The following is a 24,821-nucleotide window of genomic DNA, read 5'->3' as shown; positions in this document are numbered from 1 at the left end:
CCACCAGCTTGGACGGCTTTAAAAGAAGAATAGACAAATTCATGGAGGACAGGGCTATCAATGGCTACTAGCCGTGATGGCTGTGCTCTGCCACCCTAGGCAGAGGCAGCATGCTTCTGAAAACTAGTTGCCGGAAGCCTCAGGAGGGGAGAGTGTTCTTGCACTCGGGTCCTGCTTGCGGGCTTCCCCCAGGCACCTTGTTGGCCACTGTGAGAACAGGATGCTGGACTAGATGGGCCACTGGCCTGATCCAGCAGGCTCTTCTTATGTTCTTATGGGTAAGGTGAGTTAGCTGTTCTCTTCCAGACAGCTGCCTGCCTTGAACTCAAAACAGCGAGATCAGTAACATATACACACCCGCCTGCAGACCTCTAGATGGGACTGGGGGGGGGGAGACAGACAGGGTATCACACTGGCCTTGAGCAGGACCATTTCATTTAACCTTCCCCCCTTTTTTAATTTATACCTCACTTTTCGTCCCACCCACAGGCCTTCAAGGTAGCTGACCATCCTGTTCCATAAAAAAAACAAAAACAAACAAACAAATCCAAACTAGTTCAACAGCCAATGAAAAGTAAGAGAATTCACACATAAACACAGCAAACACTAAAACGCAGAGAAGCAGCAGAAATCACAGGATTGTCACTTCGGCCATTAGCAGCTCTAAAGCATCCGGCCACGATGGCAGCGGCAGAGAAGGTCATGCATCACAAGGAAAAGAGATGTACTCAGGGCTTAACTGCTGTCTCCGGAGATTGTAGCCACAAAGCCACATGCTCACACCCTGAGCATGTGCAGGGTGCCACTCCTTTTGCTGTCAAGTTCACCACAGCCTGCGACCACACACATCTAAGGTTAAGGGGTTAACAGTCAAGGGAGGAGCCGCCCCAGGGCACAGCAATGTGACATTTGGCCAATGTTTTACAGTCCAGCACATGGGGAAGGGCTGTAGCTCAGCGGTAGAGCATCTGCCTTGCGTGCAGAAGGTCCCAGGTTCAATCCCTGACATCTCCAGGTAGGTCTGGGAGAGAACCCTGCCTGAAACCTTGGAAAGCTACTGCCAGCCAGTGTTGACGACAGCTAGATGAACCGCAATGATCTGAGTCACTATAAGGCAGTTTCCTATATTCCACCTCTCAGCTGAGAGGCTTGGCCCAGAATGGGGGTTCCTGTGGCCTTCCCGATGCTGTTGGACTCCCACCAACTCCAGCCAGCATGGCCAATGGTCAGGGAGCATGGGGGTTGCCGTCCGACAACATCTGGAGGGCCACAGGTTCCCCACCCCGGACTAAGTCCTGCAGGGACTTACCTGGGGATTCTGAGAGCCTGACATCACACAACAGAGTTGAGACAGCGCCGAAGGCTCCTTTAAGGTCTCCTTCAGCTGGGCGGTAGCCTTGAATGGGGGACAGAACCAAGATGAGATGGTGGGGATTAGGCTTATCCAAAGGCTTTGCCCTGAAAAACTTCAGTTCAGTCACTGCATAGTATAACCTCAGCATGTTTTTCCCTAGATCATGTCTTTCCACTGTACTCAGGTTACCAGCATACTCTGAATTTGACCCTGCTTCTGACTTTAAGGTCCCAGGGAGGGCTACCCACCAAGAAGATTTTCCCTGCCCATTACACTAACTGCCTAGGACAGTGGTTCCCAACCTGGGGGCCAGGACCCCCAGGGGGGCCTCGAAGTAATCCAGAGGGGGCCGTGAACAGTAAAGAAATGAATTATGTATTAATTTTTTTAAAAAGTCTTCACTCCCTCGACACTGTCTGCTTCCCACTGCCGCTGCAGATGACACCTCCCCCTTGCTCCAAACGAGAGGGGAGGCCTTTTCCTGAAGTGCCAGAGCGTCTTTCAGGAGCACTAAGGGCAGGCATCTGCCTATAAAATACATGCCAGATGCCAAAGGAGGCTGAGGGTGGAGCTACCAGGGAGAAGAGGGGACTACTATCACTGATTCCTGTCTCCTTGCACTACCGCTACTGGCAACGCCCTTACTTAGAATGAGACGAGAGGGTTTTTTGTGAAGCAAAAAGAAGCAAGCCTGCAAAGAAAGGCTGCTTTCCCCCTTCCTTCCTGGCAGCCAGCCTGCCTCCCTGGGGGGAGGGTGTCACCAAAAAAATTCAGCTTATAAAGGGGGTCCCGTGCTCATAAAGGTTGGGAACCACTGGCCTAGGAGAAGGAACATCTGGAAATACCTATGAGTCCTTCAGAGCTCTGTGCTCCCCCTCCCAATTCAATTATCTGCAACCCCAGCTCCCTATTTCAACTCTCTACACACTGCATCGTGTTGGGCCTCAATGTATAACCCCCAATTGAAAAAGCTTTCCACCCTCCTGCATTATTTTTATAATTTAATTCATATACCACTTAATGTCTAAACAGGCTTCTAAGCAGTTTGCAAGTTAAAAACACCCAATTACACAAGCATTAAGATAGAAACATCCATAAATAAAATACACAAATGAAAAATCCCATTAGGAACAACACAGTAGTGCCCGCTACCTGCACTTTCCATAAACAGCTGAAAATATTTTTATTTGGGCAAGTTTTGTCAACTGGGACGAAAAACATATCTCTGTGGTATTCATTTTCTAGCGTTTTAAAACTGATCTTGAGGATTTTTTGCACTGTTCTTAAGACTAATTTGTTTAAGTTGTTTTCATGGTGTGTCTGGAAATCGCCTTGAGACGTGCAAAAGACAATTCACACATTACATAGCGATGATAAAAGGAGACTCAACTTATTTCAAGCCTTGTCCGTTAACACACCCACCCCATACGCTTATCCCACTGAAATTGCTCGATTCTTATTATATTATCCCACCCCACCTCTTCTTCACTTCCAGCCCTCAAACCTCCTGCCGCTCTACCTGTTGGATGACAGCATTGTCAGGCTGCAGTAAGTCTGAAAGTATCTTCTCCAGCGCTTCAGTTGCCATTGCGCAAAGAGGGAGGGGATATACTTGGGTAAAAAAAAAAAGAAACCAAAAAGTTACAAGTGAAAAGAATGAGGGAAGAAACCCCACCAAAAGGGGGATAGGAAGACCCCTAGATTGTTGGAGGTGGGAAGGAAGGGGAACCCCCACTAGGGATGAATAGAAGGCGGGATATCCCAACCAAACCCTCCAAAAAGAAAAGTGGGGAGAAGGTACAGCCTCTTGGGGGGAGGGAGTTGCCAGGAAAAGCCAAAGAATCGGTTGGCTAAAGAACTCCCAGCACATGTGGAGCAGACAAGCCAGAGGCTTCCTGGGGATAGAACGGCACCATCAGGCTTGCTTCCTGAGCCTCGGTCGCCCCCTGCAGGCTCCGGGGAACCTACTGCAACTCTCGCGCAGGCACCCGGCTTCGCTTTTAAAGCACCTCCCAATTCCATAAATATGAGGGCTCTGATTGCTCAGTGGCAAAGGGAAAGGCACTCAGCACATGCTCAGAGATGTGCGCCCTCTCCCCTTCATTAGCGCCTCGATTGTCCCAAGAACAGTGCCGGTTCAGACCAAAGCATCGTGTCTTCCATGGCGGGCGGCCAGATGCCTCTGGAAAGCGCACAAGACGGGCACAGAGAAACAGCCTTGTCTTGTTGTTTCTCCCAAGCAGTTTCTGGGTTGTATGTGAAGATTCTCTTCCTGAATCTACTGCTGATCAACTTGGTGACAGGCATCTGATGTCTCCCTCGTTATGAACTTTTAAACACATTTAAACACATTCCGGTCTGCCCGGGAACTGGAGGGCTGAAAGATAACGTTGCTGGCAACTTTGACATTATAAGCTGCGGGAGGATGTGACTGTTTTACATGCTTTTAGGTGTTTTTAAATATGTATTTTTTATTTTCAGTCGTATTGTTTTATTACTTTTGTGTTTGCAAATGCAATAAATAAATAAATAAAGCTGACCCTGCTGTCTGTTCAACTGATCCCGACATTAAGGGGAAGCTCTGGGCCTCAACACTGCCCATCCATCCTTGACCATATAATTAGGCATACCTTAAACTCAACATTGCTAAAATGATGACAGGGGAAAGGGTTAATGGGAGCCTTTCCTTCAAAGCTGGAAGTCTTGATCCCTTCTTTGAAGCTGTGATGATACAAGAAAAGCACTCTCTATGTCCTCAAAGCAACTATTCAGGCAGCAGACCCTCCCTTATTGTCGAAAAAAGAGAGGGGATGTCCCCAGAATGTCAAGGAGGGAAGTTCCAAACTGTATAGATTTATTTGTTTATTTTCTTTAAAAGAGAAAAAAATTCTTCTTAAAATACCCAACGCGTTTCAGCCTTATAACTAGGCTTTCATCAGGGGATTTCATCAGGGGATATTGAAGCCATCCATAGTGAAAGTGAGAAGTACTCTATTGAATAAAGCATTTCAACAACATAAATCCCCTGATGAAAGCCTAGTTATAAGGCTGAAACGCGTTGGGTATCTTAAGAAGAATTTTTTTCTCTTTTAAAGAAAATAAACAAATCTATACAGTTTGGAACTTCCCTCCTTGACATTCTGGGGACATCCCCTCTCTTTTTTCGATATTAATGAATGTCCACACCCTATATATATTTTGATTTTCCTCCCTTATTGTGTCTGCATATTAAACAGGCCCCTTTGAATGCTTTATTCCCTTATCTATTATCACATTTATATCCCACCTTCTCTCCAAGCAGCTTGAAGTGGTATACATGGTTATTCCCTCTCCATTTTATCCACACAACAACCCTGTGAGGTAGGTTAGTCACTGGAGGCAGTGACTGACCCAGGGTCACTCAGTGAGCTTCATGGCTGAGTGGGGATTCTTGCAGGCATTTTTAAAGTTGTGTCTTAATTTTTATATGATTTTCTTGTTTCACGATTAGTGTTCTTACTGCTGTGTCTTTGTTTTTTATCATTAGGTTAATGTTTATTTATTTTGTTAATTTGTGATTTATTTTTTCCTTCCTTTCAAAAGCCACCTTTAGCTTGAATTTGTCACTGAAAGGCATCAGTGCTCAAATAAATAAAAACAGAAATAAGCCTTGAGATTTCAAGCCTATCGACAAACCTTAAGCACTAGCCGCTTTTTTAAAAAATGAAAGTTGCCCAGGATGAGTAGACACAGCGCTGGTTTTATCTACCATCTCTCAGAGAGAGGCATAGGACTGGGACCACAGAAGGCTAAGAGAACTGCCTCTTAAATTATGATATGTAGATAAGATACAGCCAGAGTCTCCAGATAGGTTTTTTGGTTTTTTTAATTAATAAAGTTTAATTTCAAGATCTGTAAAAAGAAACCCTTGGAATAAAACAAAAAAAAAATCAAATTTTAAAAAAACACCCAACTTCAGTCTTTGCTAATATACACAACTCCTCATTTATAATAATTTCCATATATAATTATAGCCATTTTCTTGACCGTGGTGGGAGGGGAAGAGACAGCTTCTCTTCCATGCTTACTATAACAGCCCAGGCACCTTGGGAGTGAAAAGGATGTGACGGAAGAGAGGGAAATAGAAAGAAAAGATATTGGCAATGCAGGGAGTAGGGAAGCCCTCTGCCTGGAGGAAAACTGCCCCATGCACCAGATAATAACAACCAGCGACAGGAATCCACTGGAGAAGCTGGACCCCTTGAGTATACCTCTGAAGAGGGCTAGCCTATCCCCCCCCCCGCAACATGGAAATAAGGAGAGCCTTAAACCCTTCACAGAAAGACCCATTTTGGACCCACAAAATAAAAATAAAAATAAAGACTCTTTCTCCTCCTCCGTCGCCCCCTCCAAGCATGGAGGGATTAGTTTCAACCTCTGCCCCTGGGAAGGTATCTGATCAGAGGAAACCTCTGGGATTAGAGTCCCTAGCTGGCAAATTCTGTCCCGGATCAGGGATCCCAAAGAAGGGAAACTCCCAAGGGACAGGGTGGTGCTCTTTGTTGGGCCAATCTCCATCTCCAAGGCCGGCCCTGCCGGTCCTTGTATGGGTCAGCTTTTATTCTTATGTGATTGGCTGCTATCTGTCACCCAATTGCATAAGAACCCTGAAGGAAGCAAATCAAGCCAGAAAAATCTTCACAGTTTCCAACTGGCCAGCAACAAGAACCAGGCTTTGGCTTGGGAGGAAGTGATGTCTAACTGAGCCTAGCTTTGGTGAACTCACCAGATCACCCAGCCAATAGGAAGAGGATTCTCCCAATTGGTCACATTTCATCCAGTGAAAGGACAATAACAATTACTCCCATTCCAAGCATACAAACTGCAGTTTTGACCAACAAAAAAAAAAAAAAAGGAAGAGGGAATCTGTTGCAGGGTCTACCAATTCACCAGATTTACAGGATCACTGATTGGCTAGTTGTCCTGACCAACAGAAGAGGAGAGCTTATGGATGCCATTCCCCTCCACTTCCTGACAATCAAGCAACTGCCACTGTAGTGAGCTGGGAAGCTCTCAAAACAATCCCAGCTAACAGAGAGACAGATCATAACAAGCCCAAGTTTTCAGAGCTCAGGTGAGCTCCCAGCCAGTGCAGGAAAGCTTTGTGCAGTCTGCCTAGCCAATTGGTGGAAAACTCTGTTATGGAAGGTACCACTCTTGAGCTATACCCATCCCAGCCAATGAGAAAGCAGAGCTTTATTGCAGCCCCAGCTGACGAGAGAAGAGGTGGGGTTGCTCAGTCCATCTTGAGGTTGACATAGATGTAGCGGATGAACTTGAGGGACGTGAAGAAGGAGATGGTCCCCAGCATCAAGAAGAAGATGTAGCCCGTGAGGAGGGAGTAGCCAAAGAACTCCACCGTCTGCACCACGCCTGACATGTTGGAGCGGCGTGAGTAGTAGAAGACAGAGTAGAGGAAGATGAAGAGGCCGGTGGAGCCGGCGCTGAGGACGGAGCGCCACCACCAGCGGTAGTCCTCGCCCGAGAGCTGGAAGTAGGTGAGGGCAATGGAGATACAGGCCCCGACGCTGAGTAGGATGGCGAAAACAAAGAAGAGGATCCCGTAGAGGGTGTACTGCTCCCGGCCCCACACGGTGGCGAAGATGTAGTACAGCTCCACAGAAATGGCACTGCCAAGAGAGATAGGGACACTGCTCAGAACCATGCCCATCTTCCAGCACTACCCACTTCTTGCCACACTGGGATGCGACAGCTAAGGAAGCCTTCAGCTGAGGCCTACTCATTTATTCATCTTTTTGGAACGTTTGCCCTCGCTACAGCCCTGCGAGGGAGGCCATTATTAACCCCATCAGGCAGCTGGGAAAAAGGAGGCTAAATCATAAGTCTATAGAAAGGGCACCCCACATACGCCTGCTCAACTGCTTCGATCTGGGGAACCGGCCCTTTCACAAGTGCCACATAATGTTTGTTCCGCACCTGCAAGGAATTGAACCTTCAGTATGGCTACATTTCCACTCTGGAACTCCCTGCCACTTGATATCAAGCAGGCACCTTCCTGCATTGTCTTTGGTTCCTGGTAAAAACTTTTTTGTATCTTGACGTGTGATTTTATTTTTAATGCATATTTCGGTAAAACTGCTGTTTTAATTTTGAAAGATTTTAGGTTATCGGTTATTATGTATATTTTATATTTTATGTAAACTGCTCATAGGTTTTTGACGATTAAGCGGTATATAAATTTTGTTGAAGAAATAACTAAAATAAATGAATAATACATGAGCCATTTCCAACTTCGCACATTGACTCCCTAAAGAAATGGAGAGTGGCCCAATCAAGCGGAAAGGGCACATCTCATCTGAGAGGCAGGAAATTGCCTACCAGGGTTGGGAGACTGGAACTTACTGTGGACAAGAAGTGGATAGGGACAGGCAAATTAGGTGAGCAACAGGTCAAAGTGTTCTTCAACCTGGGGTCCCCAGATGTTGCTGGACTACAACTCCCATCACCCCAGTAAATTGAGTCAACGGTCAGGGATGATGGGAGCTGGAAACATGACAACATCTGAGCATCCAAGGTTGAAGAACACTGGCCTACAGGACTGGAAGGTGAATAGAATAGATAGAATGGCATTGATAGCATTAGTCCATGGACCATTGGAGCAAAATATCATTATTATTCATTTAATCTACTACCCAACAGCTGGTATAGCACAGTGGGGAGGAGAGCCTGGCTGGGAGTCCAGAGTCTGTGAGTTCAAATCCCCGCTCGTGTCTCCTGGATGTCAAGGGCCAGCTAAAGATCACCCCACAGGGAGTGGCTCAGGGCTTACGTGGCCTGCCACCTGTGCAGCCGTGGGCAAGCTGCAGAGTCCTCAGGAGCCCAGTTGCCCCCCAGCTGGCAGTTGCAGGCAAGGACGGGGCTGGCTTGTGCAGCTGTGGCAAGCTGAGCAGGCCCTAGCCAGCCGGGGAGGACTAGCGTCACAGGGAGGCAATGGTAAAGCCCCTCTGAATACGCTTACCATGAAATCCCTATTCATAGGGTAGCCACAAATTAGGATCCACTCGAAGGCAGTCAATCTACTACCCAACCTTCACCCTGAGGTCCCAGGGCAATTTACAGCAATTTAAAATACATTCTTAAAAACAATTTATAAACAACTCGCATTCACAAAAATAGGGTGGGCCCTAAAACATTTAAGTACAAAACATTTAAAATGTTTCATAAAAGTGCAGAAATCACACATGAGCTTAAGGCTCAAAGTATATTTCCATAGCCCTCAAATCTTTGCTTATTGAACAAAAAAGCATTACTAAGATGAAAAGATAAAAAATTTGGCAGGTGACGGTTTGGAAGAGGAACGCAGGAAGGTGCTTTACAATGAATCAGGCCATTGGTCTATCTAGCTCAGTGCTGTCTACCCTGACTGGCTCTCCAGTGTTTCAGGGAGGCAGTCTCTGCCAGCCCTGCTTGGAGATGCCATCGGAGATTGAACCTGGGACCTTCTGCATGGAAGGGAGTTGCTCCGCTGCTAAGCCACGGCCCTTCCCCAAATGAAACAGGGCAGGCGTGGAGAACCTTTGGCCCTCCAGAGGTTGCCGAACTACAACTCCCATCAGCTCTGGAAGCAAAGCCAACTGCCAGGGATTACAGGAGTTGTAGTTTGGTCACCTCTGGAGGGTGAAAGGTTCCCCACCCGTGTAACAAGGGGACATGTCCAATCCGCCCATCACTAAGGGGACAGGTAAGTGTCAAGGAGGCTACAGGAGGCGGCAAGACTCACCTGAAGGGCAGGAAGCCTCCAATGGTCATGTGCACCAGGGTGGACTTGTACCATGGCTGGGGCGGGATTTCACGGGCGATGTTCTTGGTACGGCAGGGTGCGTCAAAGGGGCCGGCCCGGTTCTTGCCAAATATGCCCCCGATGACAGTGAGGGGGAACCCCACCAGCAGCCAGACTGTCAGCAGCAAGAGGATGGTGGTGGCCGGCAAGGCCTGCGTCGACCCGTTGGCCCAGTGCACAGAGTTGACCACGCTCCACGTCAGGAAAAAGGGAGCTGAACCGACGCAGGGGGAGAAACAAACACACACGCCAGGGTCAGCAGCAAACATTGGTAGGGCGTTTACCATCTGAAATTGCAGCGATTTGACTGCAAGGGGGGGCAACTTAAACCCACCACCCTTATTGTCCGCTGAGGTTCAATCCTGTGGCACACGGGGATCTCACTAGACCCCTGAAAAATCAGCTTCCATTTTGCAAATAAAAGCATGCTCCTAGTTCTCACGATGGGGTATATGAATCCCAAAATGCGACAGCAAAATTCTCCCATGTCATCTTTCACTGATAAATAAGTTGGTCATGTAGGAACATAGGAGGCTGTCTTATATCGAGACAGACCTCTCAGTCCACCTTGCTCAGTATTGTGTACACTGACTGGCAGCAGCTCTCCAGAGTTTCAGGCAAGAGTCTCTCCTGACCCTACCTGGAGATGCCGGGGATGGAACCAGGGACCTTCTGCATGCAAAGCTGTGCCACAGTTTTCCCAAAGGGGGAAGAGAGACACACAACCCCCCCCTCCCTTCCTTGCAGACCATAGAGTCTACCAATCAGACTCCTAGAAAGGGAAGCAGAGTCCCTAGCACCTTCCATCATACTCCCACAGGATTAACACAGGAACACATGTTAAATTACTCCCCTCAAAAGAGACCCTGCAAAGCTCACCATCCCTGGCTTCATTAAATCATCATTGAGATTCTAGAGGAGGGAGAGGCACAGTTTCCCCGCCACTCTTCTAGAGCATAAATGGATTAAATTTAGCAGCTCAACTCTCTAAACTCTATCAATCCACTAAGGCTTTTTCTTTCTTCACAGGGTGCTCACAGATGGCCCTCCCAAGACAGCTCTAGAAAAGGGACCAACATGATCATGTATGCCAGGGATTCCAACCTGCAGAGTATGCAAAAGCCCACATATATAAACAAACATTCGCCGAACAACTGTGATCTCAAATAAAAGTCAAGAGAGATGACTCAGCTCTGGAAGACGTTTGTGCAGAATTCACCATGGGTCTAGAGAGAGCGAAAGAATGCTATGTCCAAAATGTTTGGTCCACAGGAAGTAAATGCTGGGATATTGGGGAGCCATCAATTTTAGACCAGGGGTGAGCAGACGTCAGGACTTCAGGATGTACTGTTTTTTAATTACAAACCGCTGAGATCTGCCAGCTGGTGACTAGTGCAAAAGACATTTACAGTTATACAGTTTTGAGGCCAGGAATTTGTTTTAGAGTAGCAGAACTGATCTGAGATCACAATCTTCCCATACACACAAATCCACTCTAGGTTACCTCCCCCCAGCTTTCTTCATTGCATAATATAATTTAGCGGTGATGGTGGTGGGGATTTTGTTGCTGCCGCTGTTAAACAACTGGAAATCACAAATCATTGCCAATTTACTTGAAATCACCCAGAGACCTACCACTAGATCCTGATCTACCTTCTGCTCACTTCTGCCCTATCATATTCACAGGAAGATTGCCACTAGCATGGACTACCTAGACCCAACTGTCCAGAAGTAAGATTGGGTCATAAGGGTACCATGAAGAGGGACCAGAGTGTCCCAATGTTTGCCAAAGGAAAAGGCAATCAAAGGCTCTCCTCCAAGGGAAACAGGGGCCCTTCTTGTCTGCCACAATCCACAAGAACTCAAGTAAATGAAGCCTCACCAGAGAAAAGGCTGGTGGTGAGCAATATGTTCCAGACCCAGCGCTCCCCACCAATCTGGCGATAGAAATTGCTGGAGACATAACCGGAGATGCAACAGGTGAGGGCATAGAGGAGGATGGCGGCTGAGTTGATGGCACCATGCCGGTGGACGTTGAACATGCCCAACAGAGCCATCACAATGATGCCCGTGCCCAAGGCCAGGAACTGGCTGCCCACTCCCAGGACGGCACACAGGAGGCTGCGGCAAGCCGGGAAGCGGAAGACGTCAGTGTGAATGATCTTCCACCCATTGTCTCCTTGGTCAAAGTCATCTCCCGAGGACGATGAGGAGGCCTCTTCGTCGAGGTTGTAGCGAGCCAGGTCGTTCTTGAGGACCCGCATGAGGATGACCACCACAAAGCCCACCAGAAGGAACACCAGCACCATGGAGTTGATAATGGACAACCAGTGGATCTCCAAGGTGCGAGGGAAGAAGCCATCGTCCCCACTGCGGCTGCCACGGCGTTCCCCTCGGCGTTCCGAGGCGGTCTCGGACCAGCGGATGCTGTAGGTGTGAGTGATGGACAGCATGCTCTGGACATCATCCAAGCTGGTGGGCTTGACATTGCGCACACTGACATTAGCGTAGATGATGCGGTCGCCGTTCCACTCCAGGTGGAAGTCCAGGTGGGTCCAGAGACCGATCTTATGGGTGTGGGGCAAGAAGCCGCTTTCCTCCATGTAGCCCACAAAGCCGCGTACAGGCAAATCGTCCACCACAAATTCAAAGTAGTACAGCTCTTCAATGGCCTGCCGGAGGCGCTCCACCTGTTGGGAGAGGAAGGAGCCGTCACAACAGAACCAGAAAGAGAAACCAAGATGCGCATGGCGCTTGGCCCTACCAATTGCTTTAATTCCCTAGATTTAGACAGCCCAAGGAAAAGAAACATAAAAATGGATCCAGGATGTGTGGGTTTCAATATCTTCCCTCCTCCTTGATTTAATAGCGCAGAATTAAAGTATGGAATCTGCTCCCATGAGGTGTAGTGATGACGACCAATTTGGACACCTTTAAAAGAGGATTAATGATTCCATAAAGGAAGCCACAGACCTGAACTTACAAGATCTGAACAGGGTGGTTCACGACAAATGCTATTGGAGGTCACTGATTCATAGGGTCGCCATAAGTCATGATCGACTTGAAGGCACAGAACAACAACGAGAATTAAACAAATTAATGGAAAATAAAGCTATCAATAGCTACTGCCATTATGGCTGAATTCCGTCTCCACTGTCAGAGGCAAAATACCAGTTGCTCGAATTAGAAACCAGAGGAGGGGAAAAGAGTGCTATTGGGCTTCCCATTGGCATCTGGCTGGCCACTGTGAGAAAAGGATGCTGGACTAGATGGGCCATTGGCCTGATCCAGCTACAGGGCTTTTCTTATGTTCTAATGCAACTTCCACCACTCCCAGACCTGAGAAAAAGACCCACATATCCTGCATCCCAAGCTCATCAGCCACTAGAACGGGAATACGTGATGAGAAATTAAGACTCTGAAAACAGTAATGGGAATCAGCTGTCAAACATTAAAGTCAAATTAGGGATGTCCCACAGAGTCAGAAACAAGGGAGGTACATACCAGCCCCGGAACAGACTTTGGAATCCAAGCATTTTGGCTGTGTTTACCTGCTCAGGGCCCAGCTTCATTTCACACAGGATCTTCTTGTCGACATTCTCCCGGAAATGGATCTCGTACATGGACTCAGCCATGCGGTCTCCATCCAGCACCTCCCCCAAGGTAAGGCTCTTGTGGCGGATATTTGGTGGGGAGCACACGGGGAGCTGATAGTAATGGTAGGTCTCCTGGGGGTTGTGGTAAGGTCCTACTTTGTTGACATAGAGCATCACCGGGTCCCTTCGCTGATAATGAGACTCTGAAGAGGCCACAGATATGAGGAAAAGGATGGAGAAGAGAAGGGCAAGGAATGGGCGATGGGCCATCATGGGGTGGTACTGGGATAAAGGGGGGATGGGAGCTGGGCTGTGGTTTTAGGAGGAAGAAGAGAAAACCAACATTCAGTGAGGAATGATTTCTGCATGCACACCAATCTTATATTTATGGCTTCAGACCACCGCCTTGACCAATAATAATAATCAGTGGCACTGGTAGCTCCATGTCAGTGGGGAAGTGGAATCAGTGCCAGGTTTTAGCATCTTCAGCACCTTGGACAGCTCCTTGAAAGTTCAGAGTAAAACCCAAAGCGGATTCCACTGACATAGATCCAGCAGCTGTCACTGATGATGATGATAATAGTGCCAACTTGAAGTTCTAGTACTTGGTGCCTTCTTCAGTGCCAACAGAGCTGGGCATCACTATGGGCAACAGCAGTCTTAAGCACTTCCATCCCTTACTTTGGGAACTCCCCAGAGACCAGCCAACTGTTTGAGGATGACATTATGTCATGTTCATTTAGGTGTTCTGTGCACCCCAGAAACAACCATCCTTCCCTATGTCTGTTGCTGGCACTTCATTTCAACCCTGACCCTTCCTCCCAATAACAACCTATATACCTATGAGTTTGGGCCACCTTTCCTACTCACACCAAGGCTGAGCTTTTTTTCTGCTCCAAAAGTACCACCACCTGTGGCTCTGAGCATCACTAGAGGAGAAAGAGAATCAAGTTCCTGCCAGGGATCCAGTGATGGCTTGGCGATATCATTTTGACCTGGAGAGAGAGGTTCAAACCATTGATCTGCATGCCTGTCACTTTGGGCTATGCCAATTAGGGATCCTTGCTTAAGAGACCACATTTAGAACCATGGCTTGAGGATCGTCACTCTGAGCAACACTAGGCTGGGTGGAAAGGAGTGGATGTGTGGTCAGGTGCCTATCGCAATGCCTATTTTTTTGGGGGGGGAGTGCTTTTGCTTTTCCAGGACCCTCATGCACCCCCAACTCCTCACCCAATGCCCACCCTGAAAACCTAACCTGGGCAACTTGGGCCTTGGCATAACCCTGCGGCCTCACCCCCCTCCCCATCTTAAGCAGAACAGGTGTCTATGATGCTCCTTTGCCCCCCTCCACAAAAAGCCCAATGCTGCCCCAAACCACTATAGAATAAGCCTCTCCCCCCAGACCTTCCCTCCCTCACCTGTCTTTCTAGGGCTGCTCTAGGCACTGCCTGCGGGTCTCGCAACTCCTTTTGCCCAGCTGAAAAAGGGAGGGGGGTTATCAAGCGCAGTGTCCCAGCAACAAACCAGGCTGCAAACGGGTGAAGCGGAGTTCCTCTTAGCCCCAGGGGCTACCCATTACTTTGCCTGACCCCTGCGCTAGTATCAATTCCACCCCCAGCCCCTTCTCTTCTCAAAGCCTCCCTTCTCGGGTTATCTGTCAACAAAGAGGCGCGACCTGTAATTGTTGTGATGAATCGTTTCAGGGACCAAAGACTCAAGATGCTTTGGGGTCTTTCAGGCGATCTCTGTGGACAGCCCCGGCCACGTCCGTCACCTACTTCCGCCCTCAGCCGACCGCGGGGAGCCTCACTGCCCACACGGTGACGTAATTCCAAGTCGGGGGCCACAGACACCATAGAGACAAAACACACACACATACGAGAACCGCTTCTGCTGTTGCCCCGCCCACCTCTTAAAGGGGCAGCCCAAAGAAGGGAAGGGAGCAACATAGGAAGACCGATGAGCTTGGAGTGCCGGCCTTAAAGGGCCAGGGCTCTATTTTAAAGAGGGCAAAACTGAGGAAGGAAATAAGGAGGGGAAAATGCCAGCTCTCCTGGGTTCTCTATTTAATTCCTTACAAAATGGTGTCTGGGGATTGGAATGGCATGTGTAGCACTAATGAAGGGCAGGGTGAACCTGACCATGGGAAGAGTGTATTTCCCTCTCTTCTTTGTAGGGCTAGATGGTTGCTTCCTTTGCAGAAGGCAGAAATGCAGCAGGTGATGCTTTCCCCTGCCTAATACATTTGAAGCACTCTTATACCTAGTTCCCTATTTATTAATTCATTGCATTTATATACCGCCCCATAGCCGAAGCTCTCTGGGCGGTTTACAATATTTGGCACTGGTTAGGCCTCATTTTGAGAACTTCATCCAGTTCTGGACTAAGAAGGGTGTAGACAACATGGAACAAAGTCAGAGGAAGGCACTGAGGATGATCAGGGGACTGGAAACAAAGCCCAGTGAGGAGAGACTGAAAGAACTGGGCATGTTTAGCCCTGAGAAGACAAGTCTGAGGGGAGATATGATAGCACTCTTCAAGTACTTGAAAGGCTGCCACACAGAGGAGGGCCAGGATCTCTTCTCGATCTTCCCAGAGTGCAGGACACGGAATAATGGGCGCAAGTTGCAGGAAGACAGATTTCAGCTGAACATCAGGAAAAAACGTACTGACTGTTAGCAGAATGACAATGGAACCAATGACCTAGGGAGGTGGTGGGCTCTCCAGCACTGGAGGCTTTCAAGAGGCAGCTGGACAGCTGCCTGTTGGGGATGCTTTAAGTTGGATTCCTGCATTGAGCAGGGGTTGGACATGAAGACCTTACGGGCCCCTTCCAACTCTGCTATTCTATGATTCTACCATTTTAAACATCATGGCTTCCCATAAGGAATCCTGGGAACTGTAATTTGTTAAGGATGCTGAGACTCCTATTCTCCTCAGGAAGCTGCAGTTCTCAGAGTTCCCTGGAAAGAGGGATTGATTGTTAAACCACTATCTGAGAGGACAAGACGTCTCCTAACGCCGCTCAGGACCCTTACCAAACCACAGTCCCCAGGATTCTTTGGGGAAAGTCATGACTGTTTAAAGTGGTGTAATAGTGCTTTAAAGGTATGGCACAGTCACAAAAGGGTCTGCAGAAATATTTGGGGGTGGGGGCAAGGTCTAGGAATTGTTACTACAGATCATTGGCAACCCACTCTACCCACCATTACATTGGGAATTCCTGCAGGGGGAGTGACCCCCTTGCCTATCACAACACCTTTTGGTGTGGATGTGTCCAAAGATTGCAGGGCTACCTTTCGGGGGTGGAGGGTGGAGTCCCAGCAGGAGTACCTGCCATCATCTCCATCCAGGGCTGTTTGCTTTGTTTTCAAAACTTGTCAGGCCTGTTTTCAATAGAAAGTGAGGATTCTATCATCATCATATTACTATTATTACATCAGGCTGCTGTAATCTCTTGCCGCAGACTTTCCTTGCAGCCAGTGGGTGCTCAGCAGCTGAAAAAGAAAACACCTGTAAATATAATTCACAAGCTGATGCTGTTTTGTTTTGTTTTGGCTATAGAGACCACGGCTGCAATCCTATGCTGGCCTCCCCAGGAGTAACACCCACTGAATATGGGGTTTACTTTGGAGCAAGCATTCATGGGGTTGGATGGCATGTGACCAAAAAACAAACCGACAAACCTGTAAGCTTTTCATATTGGAATGAAAAGATGGTGATAAATCCATAGAGGTTAGTGGGGGAGATTAGACTTGGTTTAAGTCATTTTTTATTTTTAGAACTGTGGCTGTTTTTATAACTTAAAAAGATTGATTAGGTGGTCTTGAACTGAATAATGTGGACCGTTTTTGCACCATATGCGTTTAATATTTATGTAACATTTGTAGACTGATGAATTTAGTCTTCAGATTTTTGTAATTTAGAAATTGTGATGATATAAATTGTTTAAAATGTAATTTTATAATAAAAAAGAAGCAAAAAGCAACCAACCTGTAGCTCTTCTCTCTAGTTATGTACCGTTTCAGTCAGGCCTGCAAAAATGGTGCCCAGACAAGCTAAGCCTCTGCATAGCCTCCAAGTATGAGATGACAAAAGCAGTGTGTGTGTGTGTGTGTGTGTGTGTGTGTGTGTGTGTGCGCGCGCGCGCGCGCGCGTGCGCGCGCAGCAGGCACCTGGCATACAACTGTATGGAGAGAGGGTTTAATTGAGTGTGGTGTACCACAACTTGTGTTCAGGGAGCTGAGCCTGAAGATCTCCCCTTTAATCCAGGCTACATCCATTTGCATTTCCTGTACTTTTTCCCCCTGCCAAATTTGGGCAACATTGTTAAATACATCATTACAGCTCAAGGCCCTGCAATGCTGTGAGATTCACTTTGTTCAAGATGAGGACATGACTGTGTCCACTGAGCCACCTGGAATGCTGACTCAGCCTGCGAGTAGGACAACAACCCATATCCTTTGTGGTAAAACAATCCCCCATTGCCAGCCACAGAAGTTTCCCTGTGGTAACCGGAACCCCACTGGCCAATTGGTGTGAACAGAATGTTGGGACGCGGCTGTGGCATCATCAGAATTCCTGGGGGATCCAAGTGTGTGAAGGGGGGGCAGATTCCAGTCAAAGTAGTGCTGGGGGCAAGAAGGCTGGATCTTCTTATTTCCTTCAAAGCTATCACAGGGAAGGATGCTTATTTGGATTCTCCCATCCTGGGCTCAAGCAGAGTGACAGAGGTGGCTCTCCAATTGGGTGTTCACGTCCTCACTAAATCGACAGTGAATCTCGTCAGCCAGATCCTTGTGAACCTGAAGAATGTGCAGGGGGAGAAACTGACTGTCCTTCCACAATCTGGTGTTTTTAGTGGCCTCCCATTAGACGCAGCCTATCTAACCATCCTCCGCGGTACTTCCTATCAAGCGCCCTCCCTATATCCCTTGAGCTGAAACAAGAAACCATCGTCAGGTTGAACAAGATTTTTGGGGGCAGCAAACTAGACTTCAATCATGGTGGAACACTCAGCCTCCACGCCGTACGTCTCGGTGATGGACCAGTATGGTTACCAAATCGGCAAAGTGATTGGCCACGGTTCCTATGGGACTGTCTACGAGGCCTATTTTGCCAAGCAGAAGACGATGGTGGCCATCAAGATTATCTCCAAGAAGAAGGCCTCAGAGGATTACCTCACTAAATTCCTGCCGAGGGAAATACAGGTTGTTACTTTCATGGGGGTGGATGGATGCCCCTTCCTTTTTGCCAACTTAGCCTTTTAAGCCTCTTGTAACTGACTATGGGCATTTCCACAAAGCGCTTTTTGTGGGCTCGCTGCTGCCTGCGCATAGGCAAGTTTTGCACAGCATTCACATGACATTGTCTTCATTAAAATGCTTCCCATTTAACCCAGATTTGCTGTTTCCATGGAAAATGTGACCAGCAAAAAGCAAAACAAAGCATCGGAATGGTAAATCCAGATTCAATGTGCGTGTGTGGGGAATACAGGATGGCATTTTGATGAGTATGATGTCATGTGGACACTGAGAAAAAACTGACATGCATGAGCAACAACTCCACAATAAACTGTCATGTGAAAAACCCTACTTTTTCAGAACGCTTCAGGGGAGTCAAGGAGATGGCAAGCTAGAGTTTTCTCAGCATATAATTGCTAAAAAGAGAGGCTAGACCTCAAGAGATGACAGTAGCTGCAGAATAATTCTTCCCATATTCTTCCCTAGTGCCAGCCCCAGGAGCTCTGAAATCAGAAATTCCCCAAACTGTTGTTGAATTGAATGTAGGGTCGGCCTTGGGCTCTGCTGGTTTGCATATGTTAATTTTCTTTATTTTTTTTTAAATAGGAGAATTTAAAATTGGTTATTGACAAACACAAAATTACTTCAGTTGTAAAAGCTGATAAAAGGCCTGGCTTCTAGCTGATGGCTGGATGACTTTCCATTCATTAGAGCTGTTATGGAATGAAACCTGGACACTCAAGTCCAATAGGAACATAGGAAGTTGCCGTATACTTATCCAGGCTCCTTATCTATCCAGCTCAATATTGTCTACTGAAACTGGCAATGGCTCTCCAGGGCTTCAGACAGAGCTCTCTCCCAGCCAGTAGCATAGTGACAGACGTAGAAGTGCTGTGCCCCCTCACAGCTACTCCCCCTTCTAAAATAATATGACCTTCTAAGATTATACACCAAAATGAGCTTTCAGTCCTTTGTTTTGTTTGGAGAACTTTCCCTTAGTGATGGATTGTAACAATCCATGCAGATCCCCATGTGTTGCCTTGCAGCTAGATCTACTATTTTCTGTGCCCGACATGTGTGAATGTACTAAGATGCTGTAAGATAAGGAACTTCTTTTGCTGAGTTTCCTTTTTTGGTTGCTATACTAAGATTTGAGGGGAGTGCATTAGTACTGAGGAGAGTCTTCTCAGTGGCTGGCTCACCTCCTTTCACTCTGATTGGCTTCAATTATCAGGACACTGAAGACACAGGGACCCTGGTCCCAAACAAGTAAGGGGTCTAAGTCCACCTGGGACCCTGGACAACTACACCTCTGCTCCCAGCTTTACTTGGAGATGGGACCAAACACAGATGATGTGATATAATAGAGTCATAAAAAACAATGAGAGCCCATTAGCAAATGTATTAGCTGTGCCCACCCACATGTAACTGGCATTTGTGACCTAAAAGAAGTAAGCTTACTTAAAAAGCACAAGCCAACTTTTGTAAAGATTCTGCTCAGTGAGCACAGCTGCTTTTAGAGAGCAACTTGAGCAAGAGAGACAGGTAGTTCCCTGCCTGCAGAAACTTACAGATCCACACCATACATTTAAAGCATATCCAATGCACATTTAAAGCACAAAGGATCCTGGGAATTGTAGTTTCCGCCTCTCAGACCTACACATTCCCAGCACCCTTAACTAACCCAGGATTCTTTGGGGAAAAGTCATGTGCTTTAAATGTGCGTTGGATGTGCTTTAAATGTATAGTGTGGACCTTTGGGGCCCTCAGCAGTGGTTTCTGCACTGTGGTTTTCAAGTGGCTTGTGGTCAGATTTGTCTGTCCACAAGCGAGCTGATGGAAGTGTTCCAAAGTTCTTTTACCATTTGTGCATATCCTCTTTCAGTTTCAGACAGTGCTCTCCTGGCAAAAGCAATTGGTGGTTGTTTCTGCAACAGGGCAGCTCCTAGCCCCTTTCTCCGATGCACAACATTGTCAGACTAACTGTTCCCCTGGGTTGCAGCACTTCAGTATGGTTCTCTTGGTTACTGTGTCCTTTATTTTATCACGTGCCTGCTGATGGCTCTCTGACCCTTCCTGCTCAAGTAGCTCACAGTCAGTTGCCAGCCCCTTGCAAAACTTTGCCAGGTAGTTTACCATTCCTTTGAGCTCCTTTCACATCCTTGGCTCTTTGATTAACGTTCCCAGGGTCCAGCTTCAAACCATCTGCAGTCAACAGGTGGCCAATGTCAGGTACGTGGTTCAGTCTTAACTAGAGATGTGGAAAAAAATTGGGAACATTCAGAAAAAAAGTTGTTTTGGGTCAATTTTTCAGGGGACAAAACAGAAAAAAGAAAAACCAGAAAAAGACTCCCCCCCCCATTTTCTTGTTTATTTTTTCCTGTCCCTTCAACATCTCTAGTTTTAATCTGGCCTTATCTGGCTTCAGTTTAATGTTTTTCTCTCTGCTTGACTCCAGAAAATGGCACAACTTTTTGTCATGATCCCTTGTTGCTTCTGTTTCTCTCCTCCACAATTGGGATAACATTCACAGTTATCTTCAGGCCTGGGATATGCTCCAGCTCCTGATTCAGTCTTCATTGAAACACCTCTGGGGCGAGGCTGTTGACCATTGGCATCCGTAGCCAGTGGTATCTGCCAAAAGGACTTGCAAAAGTGGTCAGGGAGCTGGATTCTGTAACCTGTTCTGTGTGCCATAATCCACTCTTCGCATCGGACACTTGAGAAAATCTTGGCTCGTGATAAGTCACTCAGCACATCATCAATGGTTGTCAGGGGATAATGGCTGCATCTTAATTTCTTGTTTAAAGGTTTATGGTTAATAGAGAAATACACAGTTTTCCAGAGGGTTTCCGTATGATGACCAGGCTGCTGATCCACAAGTACTCTCCTTTGGGGGTATCTTTACTAGCTATACCATACAGTCCACCTCAAGTTTCAGTTTCTGTGCCTAAAGTCTTTCACCTTCAAAGACATCCCCAAACTCTTTCCAGAATTTTCTCCACAGTCCAGGCCCTGGAAAGGCTCTGCTCTCCTGGTTGTACTGTGTGCAAAATGTTATCCTGTTGCACCTGAATCAGTTGCATGGCCTGAACCGCTTTGCTTCCTAGCAACGGCCTGTGGACATTTCCTTCTGCCATTATGAACTCTAGGCGGCAGAGCTTATTGTTCTTTGGACTGCGAATCTTAAGCATGCACTTCCCCGCAGGTTTCTGGAAAGACACATTATACATAATGAGCAACTGGGCGCACGGTTCGATGTCTGCTTCCCTATCTACTGGTGCTAGTGGCAGCACATTGCCAGTGACTCCACAGTCTGGCTGGAAACAAACTGAATGCTTGTTCAAGAACACAGTGGCAAACAAGGCAGCGGGGTAGGTTGCTCTCATCCCTGTATGTCCCTTGTGCGGACATCATGTGATTCGCTGGTCCCAAAGTGAGGCTTAAGACATCCTCACAACCTTCTGACTCGTCACTTTCAGCCTGCATTGTTTTCATAGAATCACAGAGTTGGAAGGGGCCTATAAGGCCACCGACTCCAGCCCCCTGCCCAATGCAGGAATCCAAATTAAAACATACCCGACAGGTGCCTATCTAGCTGCTTCTTAAATGACTCCAGTGTTGGAGAGCCCACCACCTCCCTAGGTCATTGGTTCCATTGTCGTATGGCTCTAACAGTTGGGAGGTTTTTCCTGATGTCTAGTCGAAATCTGGCTTCCTGCAACTTGAGGCCATTATTCCGTGTCCTGCACTCTGGGACGATCGAGAAGAGATTCACAGCTACCCTATGAGGTATCTTCTCACTCCAGCACTCACTTTGGACACTATTCGATCTGCTGCACCCTTTGCACGTCTGTCCATATGGGGGCACTTTCCTTTTTTCTTTCCATGTCATCTCCCACAGAACCTGCACTGTATCCTAGGTGGTCTCCCATGAGGCTGCCAGCATTGAACCACATGTGCCTGCAGGTCACGGGTGTCTTCTCGCACTCCTCAGCTGCTCATTAGAAGCTTCTGCTGCTCTGCCAAACTCCAAACAAACGAGTCAGTGTTAAATCTATCTTTTGCAACAGTCTCTCACAGAGATGCAGCTCTGTGGCCCACAGACAATTCTGTCCCTGATGAGAGGGGTCTGTGATATCCCTAGTGCAGTAATGTAAGCATCCAGCCCGTCGTTGCCCTCCAGCGCCCTGTTAGTGTCCCAATGTTCCGTTAGTTTAGGCACGCAGGAATCATCCAGCAGAATACAAGGAGAGGTAAGCCCAAGAGTTTTGCATATCTTTCTTCCCTTTTCTCCAATCAGGTAACAGAACAGCTTTACCTTTTGCTCGCTTTCGTCTTCTGTGAAGGCAAGATCCAGATTCAGTTCATACTCATAAGAACATAAGAAGAGCCTGCTGGATCAGGCCAGTGGCCCATCTAGTCCAGTATCCTGTTCTCACAGTGGCCAACCAGGTGCCTGGGGGAAGCCCACAAGCAGGACCCGAGTGCAAGAACACTCTCCCCCCCTGAGGCTTCCAGCAACTGGTTTTCAGAAGCATGCTGCCTCTGACTAGGGTGGCAGAGCACAGCCATCACGGCTAGTAGCCATTGATAGCCCTGTCCTCCATGAATTTGTCTAATCTTCTTTTAAAGCCATCCAAGCTGGTGGCCATTACTGCATCTTGTGGGAGCAAATTCCATAGTTTAACTATGCGCTGAGTAAAGAAGTACTTCCTTTTGTCTGTCCTGAATCTTCCAACATTCAGCTTCTTTGAATGTCCATGAGTTCTAGTATTATGAGAGAGGGAGAACTTTATCTATCCACTTTCTCAATGCCATGCATAATTTTATACACTTCTATCATGTCTCCTCTGACCCGCCTTTTCTCTAAACTAAAAAGCCCCAAATGCTGCAACCTTTCCTCGTAAGGGAGTCGCTCCATCCCCTTGATCATTCTGGTTGCCCTCTTCTGAACCTTTTCCAACTCTATAATATCCTTTTTGAGATGAGGCGACCAGAACTGTACACAGTATTCCAAATGCGGCCGCACCATAGATTTATACAACGGCATTATGGTATCGGCTGTTTTATTTTCAATACCTTTCCTAATGATCCCTAGCATGGAATTTGCCTTTTTCACAGCTGCCGCACACTGGGTCGACATTTTCATCATGCTGTCCACTACAACCCTGAGGTCTCTCTCCTGGTCGGTCACCGCCAGTTCAGACCCCATGAGTGTATATGTGAAATTAAGATTTTTTGCTCCAATATGCATAATTTTACACTTGTTTATATTGAATTGCATTTGCCATTTTTCCGCCCATTCACTCAGTTTGAGAGGTCTTTTTGGAGCTCTTCGCAATCCCTTTTTGTTTTAACAACCCTGAACAATTTAGTGTCGTCAACAAACTTGGCCACTTCACTGCTCACTCCTAATTCTAGGTCATTAATGAACAAGTTGAAAAGTACAGGTCCCAATACCGATCCTTGAGGGACTCCACTTTCTACAGCTCTCCACTGGGAGAACTGTCCGTTTATTCCTACTCTCTGCTTTCTGCTTCTTAACCAATTCCTTATCCACAAGAGGACCTCTCCTCTTATTTCATGACTGCTAAGCTTCCTCAGAAGTCTTTGGTGAGGTACCTTGTCAAACGCTTTTTGAAAGTCTAAGTACACTATGTTCACTGGATCACCTCTATCTATATGCTTGGTGACACTCTAAAAGAATTCTAATAGGTTACTGAGACAGGACTTTCCCTTGCAGAAGCCATGCTGGTTGTGCTTCAGCAAGGCTTGTTCTTCTATGTGCTTAGTTAATCTAGCTTTAATAATACTTTCTACCAGTTTTCCAGGGAGAGAAGTTAAGCTAACTGGCCTGTAATTTCCGGGAAACCCCCTGGATCCCTTTTTGAAGATTGGCGTTACCTTTGCCACTTTCCAGTCCTCAGGCACGGAGGAGGACCCGAGGGACAAGTTACATATTTTAGTTAGCAGATCAGCAATTTCACCTTTGAGTTCTTTGAGAACTCTCGGGTGGATGCCATCTGGGCCCGGTGATTTGTCAGTTTTTATATTGTCCATTAAGCCTAGAACTTCCTCTGTTGTTACCACTATTTGTCTCAGTTCCTCAGAATCCCTTCCTGCAAATGTTAGTTCAGGTTCAGGGATCTGCGCCATATCTTCCACTGTGAAGACAGATACAAAGAATTCATTTAGCTTCTCTGCAATCTCCTTATCGTTCTTTAGTACACCTTTGACTCCCTTATCATCCAAGGGTCCAATTGCCTCCCTAGATGGTCTCCTACTTTGAATGTATTTATAGAATTTTTTGTTGTTGGTTTTTATGTTCTTAGCAATGTGCTCCTCAAATTCTTTTTTTGCATCCCTTATTGACTTTTTGAATTTCTTTTGCCAGAGTTTGTGTTCCTTTTTATTTTCCTCATTCGGACAAGACTTCCATTTTCTGAAGGAAGACTTTTTGCCTCTAAGAGCTTCCTTGACTTTGCTCGCATCTTCTTGGCCCTGGCGGTACCTTTTCTGATCTGCAGTATGCACTCCAGTTGAGCTTCTAATATAGTGTTTTTAAACAACTTCCAAGCATTTTTGAGTGATGTGACCCTCTGGACTTTGTTTCTCAGCTTTCTTTTTACCAATCCCCTCATTTTTGTGAAGTTTCCTCTTTTGAAGTCAAATGTGACCGTGTTGGATTTTCTAGGCAATTGGCCATTTACATGTATGTTTAATTTAATAGCACTATGGTCACTGCTCCCAATCGGTTTGACAACACTTACATCTCGCACCAG

The 24,821-nt window shown here is 47.0% G+C and overlaps 2 protein-coding genes across 5 annotated transcripts in view; both read right to left on the bottom strand.

Moving 5' to 3' along the window:
- Window positions 1–3,331, bottom strand: part of IPO4 (importin 4) — a 51,213-nt gene extending 47,882 nt beyond the window's left edge. For 2 of the 4 annotated variants that reach the window (XM_061589073.1, XM_061589075.1), the window contains exons 1-2: window positions 2,874–3,330; window positions 1,310–1,396 (exon numbers count right to left, since the gene is read on the bottom strand). In XM_061589073.1, the coding sequence (XP_061445057.1) occupies window positions 1,310–1,396; window positions 2,874–3,224 (438 nt within the window). In that variant the 5' untranslated portion in view covers window positions 3,225–3,330. Of the gene's footprint in view, window positions 1–1,309; window positions 1,397–2,873 lie in introns of those variants that run through there. The other 2 variants (XM_061589074.1, XM_061589076.1) reach the window with 2 other exon arrangements.
- A 1,870-nt stretch (window positions 3,332–5,201) lies between these two features.
- Window positions 5,202–24,821, bottom strand: part of TM9SF1 (transmembrane 9 superfamily member 1) — a 44,169-nt gene continuing 24,549 nt past the window's right edge. The window contains exons 8-11 of the mRNA XM_061590327.1: window positions 12,746–13,100; window positions 11,077–11,884; window positions 9,135–9,408; window positions 5,202–7,023 (exon numbers count right to left, since the gene is read on the bottom strand). Of these exons, the coding sequence (XP_061446311.1) occupies window positions 6,630–7,023; window positions 9,135–9,408; window positions 11,077–11,884; window positions 12,746–13,100 (1,831 nt within the window). The 3' untranslated portion in view covers window positions 5,202–6,629. The remainder of the gene's footprint in view (window positions 7,024–9,134; window positions 9,409–11,076; window positions 11,885–12,745; window positions 13,101–24,821) is intronic.

The sequence above is a fragment of the Rhineura floridana genome, chromosome 11, assembly GCF_030035675.1.
Source record: "Rhineura floridana isolate rRhiFlo1 chromosome 11, rRhiFlo1.hap2, whole genome shotgun sequence".
Taxonomy (NCBI): Eukaryota; Metazoa; Chordata; class Lepidosauria; order Squamata; family Rhineuridae; genus Rhineura; species Rhineura floridana.
This window is presented reverse-complemented; position numbering and strand designations above follow the sequence as displayed.